Source organism: Macaca fascicularis, chromosome 5 (genome assembly GCF_037993035.2).
Source record: "Macaca fascicularis isolate 582-1 chromosome 5, T2T-MFA8v1.1".
Classification (NCBI taxonomy): Eukaryota; Metazoa; Chordata; class Mammalia; order Primates; family Cercopithecidae; genus Macaca; species Macaca fascicularis.
Window position 1 is genome coordinate 133,855,991 of NC_088379.1, and position 12,328 is coordinate 133,868,318.

The 12,328-nt window shown below is 46.6% G+C and overlaps 1 protein-coding gene across 16 annotated transcripts in view; it reads left to right on the forward strand.

Annotated features, from left to right (window-relative positions):
- The window catches only part of JADE1 (jade family PHD finger 1), a 67,976-nt gene that overhangs the window by 33,168 nt on the left and 22,480 nt on the right, over positions 1–12,328 (forward strand). For 12 of the 16 annotated variants that reach the window (XM_005555913.4, XM_045392870.3, XM_005555912.4 and 9 more), the window contains 4 exons: positions 270–355; positions 4,021–4,178; positions 6,527–6,714; positions 10,235–10,446. In XM_005555913.4, coding sequence (XP_005555970.1) covers positions 270–355; positions 4,021–4,178; positions 6,527–6,714; positions 10,235–10,446 — 644 coding nt within the window. Of the gene's footprint in view, positions 1–46; positions 174–269; positions 356–4,020; positions 4,179–6,526; positions 6,715–10,234; positions 10,447–12,328 lie in introns of all 16 variants that reach the window. The other 4 variants (XM_065545467.2, XM_065545469.2, XM_065545470.2 and 1 more) reach the window with 1 other exon arrangement.

Below are 12,328 nucleotides of genomic sequence, written 5' to 3' on the forward strand. Positions count from 1 at the left end.
TATTCTTAAAAGTCCTTTCTCCTTTTGGGTGCGGTCCTTGATATAGCATCCCTGCACAGAATGAGCACATTAGGCCTGCTTATGAGAAATGAGAGTGAAATAACTGATGGAAGTGGAAGAGCTCTGTGAGAGCCAAGAGGGCATCACAGGTGGTCTCATGGTGCAGTGCTGAGGTGAGCCTGGGATGAGTTTGGGTAAGAAAACCCCTAAGAACACTCAGTAACTCCTGTAGTTTTTAATGGTTCTTATTTGGATGTTTGTTTCTTTAGGCCTGTCAACTACTTGGTCCCAGAATTCCCGATCCCAGCATAGGAGAAGTTCCTGCTCCAGACATGAAGATCGCAAGCCTTCGGAGGTACTTCTTGACTGCTTGCCTGACCGTGCATGAATATATGTTGCCCCATATACCTAATTGAGTGGTGTCTATTTGTGCAGTCCTGGGCAAAGTATTCAAATCTTGTGCCTCAGTTTCCAAATCTGTAAGATGGGGAGAACACAAGTGTCTACCTCATAGGATTGTTGTGAGGATTAAGTGGGTTAATACACATAGGCTAATACATGCAAAGCGTGTGAATAGTTGCTAACACATAAAAAGTGCTCAGTAAGTGTTATTGTTATTCATTACATTTTTTTTTTCCTTTCCTGTTGTACCATCTCTGGCTCCCAATAACTTTTCCTCTGGCCAGGAGATCAGCGGGTTCAGCTGCTGCTAAGTCACTGCCAGCCTCAAGTTAGTTTTAGCCATGAATTTGTGGCTTATTTGGCAACAACCCAATGTAACTGCGGGAGTTTTGTTTTAGGGATTATGCTGAAGGTTTTCCCCCCTCTTTCTCAATTTCTTTCTCATCTTATGTTTCCTCTGCTCCCAAACTTTTGTTATCTGTGTATCTAAAGTTGCTTTTAGGTGCATTTCTTTCTGCTGGTATTTGTTTAGGGGCCCTTATAAGGCCTGAGGTCTGTTTATTCTAAAGACCTTTGACAGGCTTTAAATCATTGAAGAAAAAGCATTTTATTTTATCACAGTTTTCAAGTGAGAAGATTATAGGAAGAGTTTCTTTGGTTGAATGCTTTGCTTTGTGCTGCTTCTCATGGGATGAGTTCACAGACAGCCTTATGCTGTAATGGCAGTGCAGAGGCAGTTATTCCACAGAGGCAGATACTCCTCAGAAGAACTTTCCAGGCTCTAATAGGGAACGTCAGAAGGCTGCCCTGTTGTGGAGTGGAGAAGTTATTTGGTTGTGGAATAGCTTCCTCCATGAGGAAGTAGTTTACATCCTTTAGAATTGTGGAAAACCATCCCAGGAGGCACTTTAGCATGAGATCAGATGTGCTTGGGAAGGTAGCTACTTCCTCCCCTTACTTTATTTCAGGCCTTTTTTCCTTTGAACCTTTAATGCTCTCTTCCTTTTCTTTGCCCAGGAGCGTCTCTGCTGCCCTTTATTTCTTAATTCCTTGTGCTGTGTCCATAACCCCCAAAATACCTTTCTGATGTTCACACTAAACTCCTGTTACTTCAGCACAGGAATACAAGGGGGACTGAGGAGCTGTGACCTGGTGTGACGGAGGCTGGTGCCCAGTGGTGGAGTTCAAAACCTGCTTCTGGCACTGACACCAAGCATTGAGGAGGGGGCCCAGCAGCACAGGTCGCTGTGCTGGCTTTGTCCCAGCCCCACATTTTGGTCCAGATGTTTTTCTCAACCCTGAGTCCAAACTATATGTAAGGCACTAACATACTCTACTAGAGACTCCAGAGTTGACGTCCATTTGAGGGTGTTTGTTTCAGTTCTTGACTGAGTCTTTGAGCAAAGGAATAGCAGGCTGCCTTTTTTCATTTCACTGCTTCAGTTTGATTTTTCTTTCTTTTTTGGCAGACTCCTTTGTTTTCCATTTATACCACTTAGTTGGAATATGTTTTTACCTGATCGGCTTCTTGAAGATATAGGACCATCTCTTAGGTTTTAAAGTACTTTTCTCTTGGGGGCCAGGGAGTTGGTGTCCACTGGGCTGGGCACCTGCTTCAGCGGCTCTGTGCTTGAAGGGAAGGATCCTGGTATTACATGTGATTTTTGTGGGAGGTGCATGGCCTAGTTCTTGCTTGTTAATAGGTCTTTAGAAATGAGGAGTGGCATACTGGGGAATAGTCCGTATTGAAAATGGCAGGCAGGAGAAATGGCCTTTTTATTCAGACACTGCCTCAGAGTTTATTATGGTGAAGTTTATTAAAGTGATCACCAGCCTGAAAAGCCCCCAGAAAAAACAAATATGGACCTATTAGCGGGCGTATGTGTGAACTGTGTTTAGTAGCACAAGAAAGAACTCCCTGTCCTGAGAAAAGAGAGTTCAGCATTGTGACTTGTGTAAACAGACAGGACAGCTTACAGATGCAAGCTTGCTCGATGCCAAACACAACTTTGGGCTGGTCCTGATGCCAAGGTCAGAGCTTTCTTATGCAGCCTTAGACACCAGTGGGCCAAGGACGAGGCTTGAGAGGGAGCCAGCTGTGCAGCCCTGGCTGGGAGGCAGTGTTGCGCTCTACCCCAGGGGCAGGCCTCATTGACCAAGGATGAATGCCAGGGGTCCAGGAGTCTGCAGTGGCATAGGCACTGGGAGGGCTGCCTTTCCTGCGGTTGCCTTCATTTGGCCTGTGGTAAGGAATTGGGGAGCTCTCTTTGTAGAGGGGCACTGTTGGGTCTGCCTGTTTTTGGCAGAGTGGGAAGAGGGTAGTGACTTTCTCTATTTCCTTTCCCCACAAATAACTCTTCCCAGGTAGAATTTATGCCAGGTGAAGGTGTGCAAACATGTTCTTTGCAGGCCCATCCAACCAAGTGGCCTGTGGTTGCTTCTCTTCCAGATTTTTCTAGGCCAGCCCAGACCTTGACCTCACCAGCTGCCATACCATAAACCCTGGTGCCCTGGGAGGCAGGGCCTGGGTGGGGGCAGTCTCATTATAGAAGATGAGTCCCTGGCCAGGAGCATGGCTCATGCTCGTAATCCCAGCACACTGGGAGGCCGAGGCAGGTGGATCACTTGAGGTCAGGAGTTTGAGACCAGCCTGGCCAACATGAGGAAACCCTGTTTCTACTAAAAACACAAAAATTAGCTGGGCATGGTGGCACGCACCTGTAATCTCAGCTACTCAGGGGTGCTGAGGCAGGAGGATAGCTTGAACCCGGGAGGCAGAGGTTGCAGTGAGCCAAGATTGTGTCACTGAACTCCAGCCTGGGGGACAGACAAGATTCCATCTCAAAAAAAAACCAAAAAACCAAAAAACCAAAAAAGCACAGGAGATGAGTCCCTGGCGGTTCTGGGTTTTGGCTTGAAGAAGTTGTTACATGGTTAGTGGAGTTATATTTCTTTTTTTTTTTTTTTTTTTGAGACAGAGTCTCGCTCTGTCGCCCAGGCTGGAGTGCAGTGGCCGGATCTCAGCTCACTACAAGCTCCACCTCCCAGGTTTACGCCATTCTTCTGCCTCAGCCTCTAGAGTAGCTGGGACTACAGGCGCCCGCCACCTCACCCGGCTAGTTTTTTGTATTTTTAGTAGAGACAGGGTTTCACCGTGTTAGCCAGGATGGTCTCGATCTCCTGACCTCGTGATCCACCCAGCTCGGCCTCCCAAAGTGCTGGGATTACAGACTTGAGCCACTACGCCCGGCCTAGTGCAGTTGTATTTCTAGAGCACCCTTGAGTGCAGTATCTCCCTTCAGAGATTTCCAGGTACATGTTTTCAGCAGCCCTTTTGGTGAACTGAGAGACATTTTTCAGAGATTTTTTTGTTGAAGTTGTTGTGGACACTATGGACTGAGGCAGTGAGAGGACAGGGTTCCCTCAGCACTGCCACCCCCCATGCCTGAGTGAGGTAAAAGGCGTGTCAGGCAAAGGTTTTCTGTAATAGGTCAGGCTTGTTCTATGTTGATACAGTGACCTTGTTACATGGCAGCTCCATGGTTACATTGCAGCTGCCAGCACTCTGAATAAGAATGCAAATATCAAATGTCAGTGTCCCTTTCTCTTCCTTTCCAGGTGTTTAGGACAGACCTGATCACTGCCATGAAGTTGCATGACTCCTACCAGCTGAATCCGGATGAGTACTATGTGTTGGCAGATCCCTGGAGACAGGAATGGGAAAAAGGGGTCCAGGTGCCCGTGAGCCCAGGGACCATCCCTCAGCCTGTGGCCAGGTAGAGATGCCCTGAGGGCAGACGCCTCTCCACCCACCCTCGCTCTTCTTCCCTGACAGCAGGCATCTGAGAAGAGACAATTTCTGAGTTAGCAATAAAATATCATGAGGCCTCAAGTGGAAATAGAAATGTAGGAGCAGCACACTTCAGGCATACAGGGTAGTGGTTTTGAGGGCCATGAGCCTCCATACTTAACATTACAGCCACCACTGTGGGGAGGTGCTGCTGTCTTATGAGAGGAAGGCAAATTCCAAGACATCCTGGGAAGTGATGGGCTGGGGGAGGAAAATTTGGGTGTTCACATGTCTTCATCCTCTTTTCCTGCCCTCCATGTTCACTCTGGAGAGTGACTCTCCTGGAGAGAAGTGTGTAGTTGCCTCCGCCTTTGGAGGAGGACAGGTGTGAGGAGACCAGACCTGCCAGTTAGGGTTTGTGGAGAGGGGAGTTTTGGAGGGATTTATTTTGACTGGTCACATTGTTCTCAGGGTGCGTTCTCTGAATTTACTGACTTTAAAGATCCCTCAGGGCTGAGTCCCTGCCGACTCTCCTCACAATCAGGTTGCAGCTGTTTACTCATTTCCTCACTGCCCTGCTTCGTGCCACCTGGAGAGTCCTCTTAGGAGGGAGGATTGAGTGCCCTCTGTGCTCAGCTGGCACCTGGCTTCTCGGCCATCATCAGTTGGCTGCTGCTTTGCGAAACAGTGTCTTTCTCCACGCTGAGTCATGACTGAACTTGCTTCCTGGCCGTCACCTACTTTGTGTCTCTTGTTTTGGGCACTTAAGATGATCAAATTTGAGTTGTCATTTTGGGATCTCTGGGGCGTCTATCCAGTGGTGACATATGCCCCTGTCTTACTCAGGCTTAGGTGACCAATCAGAAGTGCCAGGATGGCCCCCACAGGCTAGAATCGGGACCTGTGGAATGGAGCGGTCACGGGGCTCTGCGGGGCAGACCAGGTATCTGCCTCAGAGCCTGTGTCTGAGATGTAGCACCACCTGATTCAGCACTGGCAGCCCCAGCCTAGGAGTCACTTGCTGAATGCTTCACTTTCAGTGGGGAACCAGGACAGAAGTGAGCATTAATACAGCTTGTGGAAGTTTTCAGTTGGATCCCTGCTCTTGGTTGAGTAGGAGAAATAAATCCCTTCAGTTTGTCCATCTCAGCGTCATGTAGATAAAATCACTCCCATAATATAAGGGTGATGAAGGTACTCTGACAGACTCTGGGCAGCCTGTTGACAGTAATTTAAACTGCAGAAATGCAGATGTGGAAGGACTTTGTTGAGGCCTGGGGCCTGTGATTAGGAAGATGGCCTTTTCTGGTCCAAGTTGGGAGTGATTTGATCTTCTCGCGCATGCTGTCTTATTTTGAGTGGGGTGAGTTGGAAAGCACCACTCCAGGTGTTAAAGGTTGGGGGAGAGTGTGTGGCAGTATCAGGAGGAGAAGAAACTTGTGCTTTTGTTTCTGGGATCATAGGTATATGTTGGGAGAGTCAGTCTGCCTCTTGGCTGGGACTCTTGATTCTTAGATTTGTTGATAATGGCCGAGGTCTAATTCCTTTTTTTTTGTTTGTTTTTGAGACAGTCTCACTCTGTTGCCCGGGCTGGAGTGCAATGTTGCAATCTTGGCTCACTGCAACCTCTGCCTCCTGGGTTCGAGCGATTCTCCTGCCCCAGCCTCCCAAGTAGCTGGGATTACAGGCGTGCGCTACCATACCAGGCTAATTTCTGTATTTTTAGTAGAGATGGGGTTTCACTGTGTTGCCAGGCTGGTCTGAAACTCCTGACCTCAAATGATCCACCTGCCTCAGCCTCCCGAAGTGCTGAGATTACAGGCTTGGGCCACCGTGCCCAGCCCAAGGCCTAATCTTCTTTTCCCTCTCTCCAGCTTTTTTTTGTGAGGTGTCAGTGTTGGCGGGTATCTCCCTCTGGTTCTCAGAGTCTGCTGTGCCTGCCCTGCCTGTGTGGTGCCCTGGTTCTAATGGCCTCCAGCAGAGATGGGCAGGTCTGGTTAAGGGAAAGTGATTAACTCTTGAAATGTAAGGGTCAGTGTGTTTTGGTGTTGGCTGCAGGCCAGAGTGGTCAGAGGTGGTGGGCAGGGCACAGCAGTGTCCTGGGAAGCAGATTTGAAGGCTTCTTCAGTGTTTTCATTCATATCTATTTCCTGTTCACAGACTTTAACAACTTCTAGTTAAGGTTTTATTAGCAGTGACATTCAGGTTTTCAGCCTCTAGTGACGACCTGTGGCTCTGAGGGTTGGAAGAGGAAGCGACACCTGGGGCCTTGTGGCATACTTCATTGTCTGTGACTGAAAGGGTAACCTAGCTGCCTTGTTTTTTGTTATGTAGGGTTGTGTCTGAAGAGAAATCCCTCATGTTCATCAGGCCCAAGAAGTACATCGTGTCATCAGGCTCAGAGCCTCCCGAGTTGGGCTATGTGGACATCCGGACGCTGGCTGACAGTGTGTGTCGCTATGACCTCAATGACATGGATGCTGCATGGCTGGAACTGACCAATGAAGAATTTAAGGAAATGGGTGAGAGACCATGTATTATATTATTTTATTAACCAATAATGAATAGAAACGTATTTTAGGCAGGTAGGTGAGTAGCAAAAAGCTCCTTATTGCCAGTTGAAGGCATCTCCATCATAGCTTCAGTTAGTCAGAATGACAGCCCTGCCTTAGAGCTCAGCCTGTTTGGCTGTGTCAGATGTGCTGAGATGGATTCAGAGTGGAAGCAGGGCTCCTCGGCTTAGGCACCAGGGATTCCCATGTCCGCTCTGATCTAACTCCCTCATTCACTTACCTTAAGGAAGCTGAAGTCCAGGACTAAGTGACAAAAGGGCATACTCCAGTTACTTGCTCTAGTGTTTTTTTTTCTGCGACACCATTCAGATTCCTTCTTCAGCTGTGGATTGCTGCTTCTCTAAATGAACACTTTTCCAGGCATGCTCCCCATTTCCAAGCACATCACACGTGTTTTAACTTGAGTGATTTTCCTTATGTCATGCTGCAAACCTGGAGTTCTTTTTCCCTCCTGTTTGTCTATGTCCTGGCTTTCCTTCAGTGAAGCCTCACATTAGCTGAGTGCCCAGCCCTTCTCAGCTTCTTTTCTGCAAGCTCATTTTAGTGTATGTAGAGGTTGGAGCTTCTGCATGTCATGTACTTGCATCTCACGGTGTTGAGACTGGGATGGTGCGTAGGTTTCATTTCACATGCCAGTCCTGATTGCTAAGGGTTGCCTTGAGCGTCTTGATGAACAAGACAATGGAGTCAAGTCTGGGATCAGTGTGAAAAACTATGAGGATTAATTAGCTTTTGTACTGTAGGTACACGGTGGGGAAGTGGTGGCAAGGGCTGTGTATTGTAATCTAGGACATAGTAAATAATCACAAGATCAGCTGGGCTCATTGCCTCATGCCTGTAATCCCAGCACTTTGGGAGGCCGAGGTGGGCAGATCACCTGAGGTCAGGAGTTCAAGACCAGCCTGGCAAACATGGTGAAACCCCGTCTCTACTAAAAATACAAGAATTAGCTGGGTGTGGTGGTCCCAGCCATTCAGGAGGCTGAGGCAGCAGAATCCCTTGAGCCCGGGGAGGCGGAGCTTGCATTGAGCTGAGATCGTGCCACTGCACTCCAGCCTGGGCAACAGAGCCAGACTCCCTCTCAAAAAAAAAAAAAAAAAAAATTCACAAGATCTTTGGTCATGGTGAATTTCACAGCCTTGAAAGGGCCAAGATCTTTTCTTTTGTGTCTTTCCAGGGAACCTAGCATAGAGTGTGGCTTGCAGTAGATGCTTGTCCTGCCATTAGGCTCACCATCCTGTTGAATGGGAGTGACAGTGTAGACTGAGCTGAGCATCGTGTTATTTTCTACTTACTCAGTTACTCAGGTGTTTTGTTTTTTTTTTTTGAGACGGAGTCTCGCTCTGTTGCCCAGGCTGGAGTGCAGTGGCCGGATCTCAGCTCACTGCAAGCTCCGCCTCCTGGGTTTATGCCATTCTCCTGCCTCAGCCTCTAGAGTAGCTGGGACTACAGGCGCCCGCCACCTCTCCTGGCTAGTTTTTTGTATTTTTTAGTAGAGACGGGGTTTCACCGTGTTAGCCAGGATGGTCTCGATCTCCTGACCTCGTGATCCACCTGTCTCAGCCTCCCAAAGTGCTGGAATTACAGGCTTGAGCCACCGTGCCCGGCCTACTCAGGTGTTTTTATAGACAAAATAGATTTCCTTCTTCTTGATCCTGCTTTAGGTATTAATGGCCAGAACATTAGCAGGCCACAAGGTGGTTTTATGGCATGTGTTCAGGATTTCTCAGAGATCTTTTGGAACTGGATACTAAATTTTAGCTTCAAAGATACACAGTTTCTGCTTTGTTGTAAGCACATTATAAAGACCAGTGTAATGCACTTGACTAGAATCTAGGTGTCCTGTGTGAAGTCAGAGGACTCAGCCCAAAGACTCTTGGCATTTATGAATGGTTTAAATAATAAGAACTGGGCTAATCCATATTTGAAGATACTGTTGAATACATTGGCAGGGTTAATTTTGTAATTTTTTTGTTTTTTTTTTTTGAGACAGAGTCTTACTCTGTCGCCCAGGCTGGAGTGCAGTGGCGTGATCTCAGCTCACTGGAAGCTCCGCCTCCCAGGTTCACGACATTCTCCTGCCTCAGCCTCCCGAGTAGCTGGGATTACAGGTGCCCGCCACCACGCCTGGCTAATTTATTTTTGTATTTTTAGTAGAGAAGGGGTTTCACCGTGTTAGCCAGGATGGTCTCGAACTCCTGACTTTGTGATCTGCCCGCCTCAGCCTCCCAAAGTGCTGGGATTACAGGGGTGACCCACCACGCCTGGCCTAATTTTGTAATTTTATAACATAAATGGAACACATGCTTAAAGATGTTTGTCTTAGCTGTTACTGATCTTTTTTTTTCTTTGTTTTTTGAGATGAAATGTCACTCTGTGGCCCAGGCTGGAGTGCAGGGGTGCAATCTTGGCTCACTGCAACCTCCACCTCCTGAGTTCAAGTGATTCTCCTGCCCCGGCCTCCCAAGTAGCTGGGATTATTGGCACCTACCACCATGCCTGGCTAATTTTTGTATTTTTAGTAGAGAGGATTTCACCCTGTTGGCCAGGCTGGTCTTGAACTCCTGACCTCAAATGATCTACCTGCCTCGGCCTCCGAAAGTACTGGGATTATAGATGTGAGCCACTGTACCTGGTGTTTCAGTCTTTTTTTGCATTTGGTTAACTATGTTTTTCAACTTTGTAGAAGTCAGAGTATGAGGAGGGGTAAATCATTTAAAAATATTAGAGTATCCAAAGTGTAATCTGTTTTGAGAGAACTGTTTTACCTACCAAGAAAGGCAAATGTTAAAAAACATCCAAACCATATCTGAGGTCATGGTTTTGAAGTCCCTTACGTGTTAGTTGTTATGTGTAATGAGTATAATGAAATGTCGTATTCAACAATGTATGTATTTAATATCCTTGAATCCTTTTAAAATTTACCTTTTGCTTTCCCATTTACTACACTGCATCTTTACTACCTGACCACAAGAACATAACAGTTTCCTGGAAGACTCTCCCCTTTGAAGATTGTTTCTTAGAAGGATCTGATAAGGATTTAATAAAAAATTTTGGGGCCCTCAGGGATGGATGCATCAATGGGTTGATTGATTGATTGAGACAGGGTCTTGTGTCACTCAGGCCAGATCACAGTAGCACAGTCATGGCTCACTATAGCCCCAACCTTCTGGGCTCAAGCAGTTCTTCCACTGCAGGCTCTTGAGTAGTTGGGACTACAGGTGTGTGCCACCACACTTGGCTAATTTTCATATTTTTTGTAGAGATGGGGTTCCACTATGTTGCCCAGGCTGACCTTGAGCTCCTGGGCTCAGGTGTGAGCCACCGCGCCTGGCCAGTGATGGATTTATTTATCAGACTATTGTTTATTCATTGTACATTTTTTTTAAGTATAAATAAACCAGAACTATTTTGTAATATTTATTAATACGGATTTATTAAAATGGGTTTGTGGCATTTTTAACTTTAGGAATGCCTGAACTAGATGAATACACCATGGAGAGGGTCCTAGAGGAATTTGAGCAGCGATGCTACGACAATATGAATCATGCCATAGAGACTGAGGAAGGCCTGGGGATCGAATATGACGAAGATGTTGTCTGTGATGTCTGCCAGTCCCCTGACGGTGAGGATGGCAATGAGATGGTGTTCTGTGACAAATGCAACATCTGTGTGCACCAGGTATGTGGGGCAGGGAGGCCAGAACGAAGAAACCTGGGACATGAGCCTGTCTGCTGTGGGAGTGTATGCCTGGAGTCCAGGATTCTTCCTCTGAATGGGGTCTGTTTTTCTACAATTTAAAGAAATGTGCCCTATAGACTTTCTTTTTCCCTGGTAGGTTCTTACAGTGATTGAAATATATCCTCTGCTTTTGCAGCCAGAAGGATAGCACCCTCTGTGGAAATCGTCTTTCTTCACATAGTGTTTTATTCTTATCCATAGAAGTCAAGTTTATTTAAAAAGAATGTATGAGCCCCCTCTGTCCTACCGTAATGCCTAAGTTTAGGTATTAAGAACACTGAGAAAACAAACCTTTGAAAAGGTGGTTAGTGTGCTGTATTAGTTTCTTACAGCTGCCCTGTGTAACAGAAAAATCACTACAGACTGTGTGTGCTTAAAACAACAAAAATGTATTGTCTTGTGGTTCTGGAGACTAGAAGTCCAGAATTGAGGTGGTGGCAGTGCTGTGCTTCCTCTGAAACATGCAGTTCCTTGCCTCTTTGTAGCTTATGGTGATTTGGGCAATCTTGGGCATTCCTTGGCTTGCGGCTGCCTTCGTCATCATGTGTGTTCTCCCTATGTCTCTGTCTTCACATGGCGGTCTTCTTCTTAATTTTTTGAGATGGAGTTTCATTCTGTCACCCAGGCTGGAGTGCAGTGGTCCTGGCTCAACCTCTGCCTCCCAGGTTCAAGTGATTCTCCCGCCTCAGCCTCCCGAGTAGCTGGGACTGCAGGAGTGTGCCACCACACCTGGCTAATTTCTTTTTTGTATTTTTAGTAGAGATGGGGTTCACTGTGTTGGCCAGGCTGGTCTCGATCTCCTGACCTTGTGATCCGCCCGCCTTGGCCTCCCAAAGTGCTGGGATTACAGGTGTGAGCCACCGTGCCCGGCCCACATGGCAGTCTTCTTAGAAGGGCACCAGTCGTATTGGACTAGGGACCCACCCTACTTCACAGTGAGCTCATCTTAAATAATTACATCTGCAATGACTATTTCTAAAGAAGGTCACATTTTTAGATATTTGGAGTTAGGACTTCAGCGTGTCTTTTCGAGGACACACTTTGCCTGTTGTGTTGGTGAACATGGGTTAGAGTATAAGCTGAGCTGTTAAAGGAGAGGAAAGCAGCCCCTTTTCTTGAAGGCGATTTCCTGCCTTAAAAAAGAGGACAGTAAGTTTTGGTGGTTGCTTGCTTAGATTTCAGGAGGATGGGCGTTTGGTAACTTAAAAAGTTTATGACAATCTCAGTGCCTCTTTTCTTTTTTATTTAGTTTTTAATGCAGTAATGAAGAAATTTGGATTTGGGCGGGGACATGTGCCCACGTATATTCTTAGGATTTAAAAGGCTATCCTGAAGTACTTTCTTTGAATTCACCTGTTGATGCTGAGATTTAAAGCACACTTAAAAGAAAGACTTGTATGGAATAGGTGCTTGGTGACTTCTTGGGAAGAAGCAGCACGTTTGCTCCATGAAGTTCTTGATTACCCTTTGCTTCATAATTTGTGACCTCTTAGGCTTTCCCTCTGTCTGAAGACCTCCCCAGCTGTGGCCCAGTCCTGGTTCTTTGACAGGGAGATCTGCGACTCCTGCTTCAGTCATTGCCGTCTGTTGCTCTGGATCTCACACTGTCTGGGAAATCTCCTTACAGTAGTGAGAATTCCTGTGGTGGCTTTGTTCTGTGACATGAGCACCCTGGTGACCAGTTGATTTTTGGTTGCTGGTGCTTCTTGTATTTACTTGGCTGACTTCTCAATCTTTTTCTTGTCTTAACTTGCTATTTTTTTTTCCCCATGAAAAATTTTTTTGAAAAAAAGCGTTCTGCTTGAAAACTGGTCAACCCCTG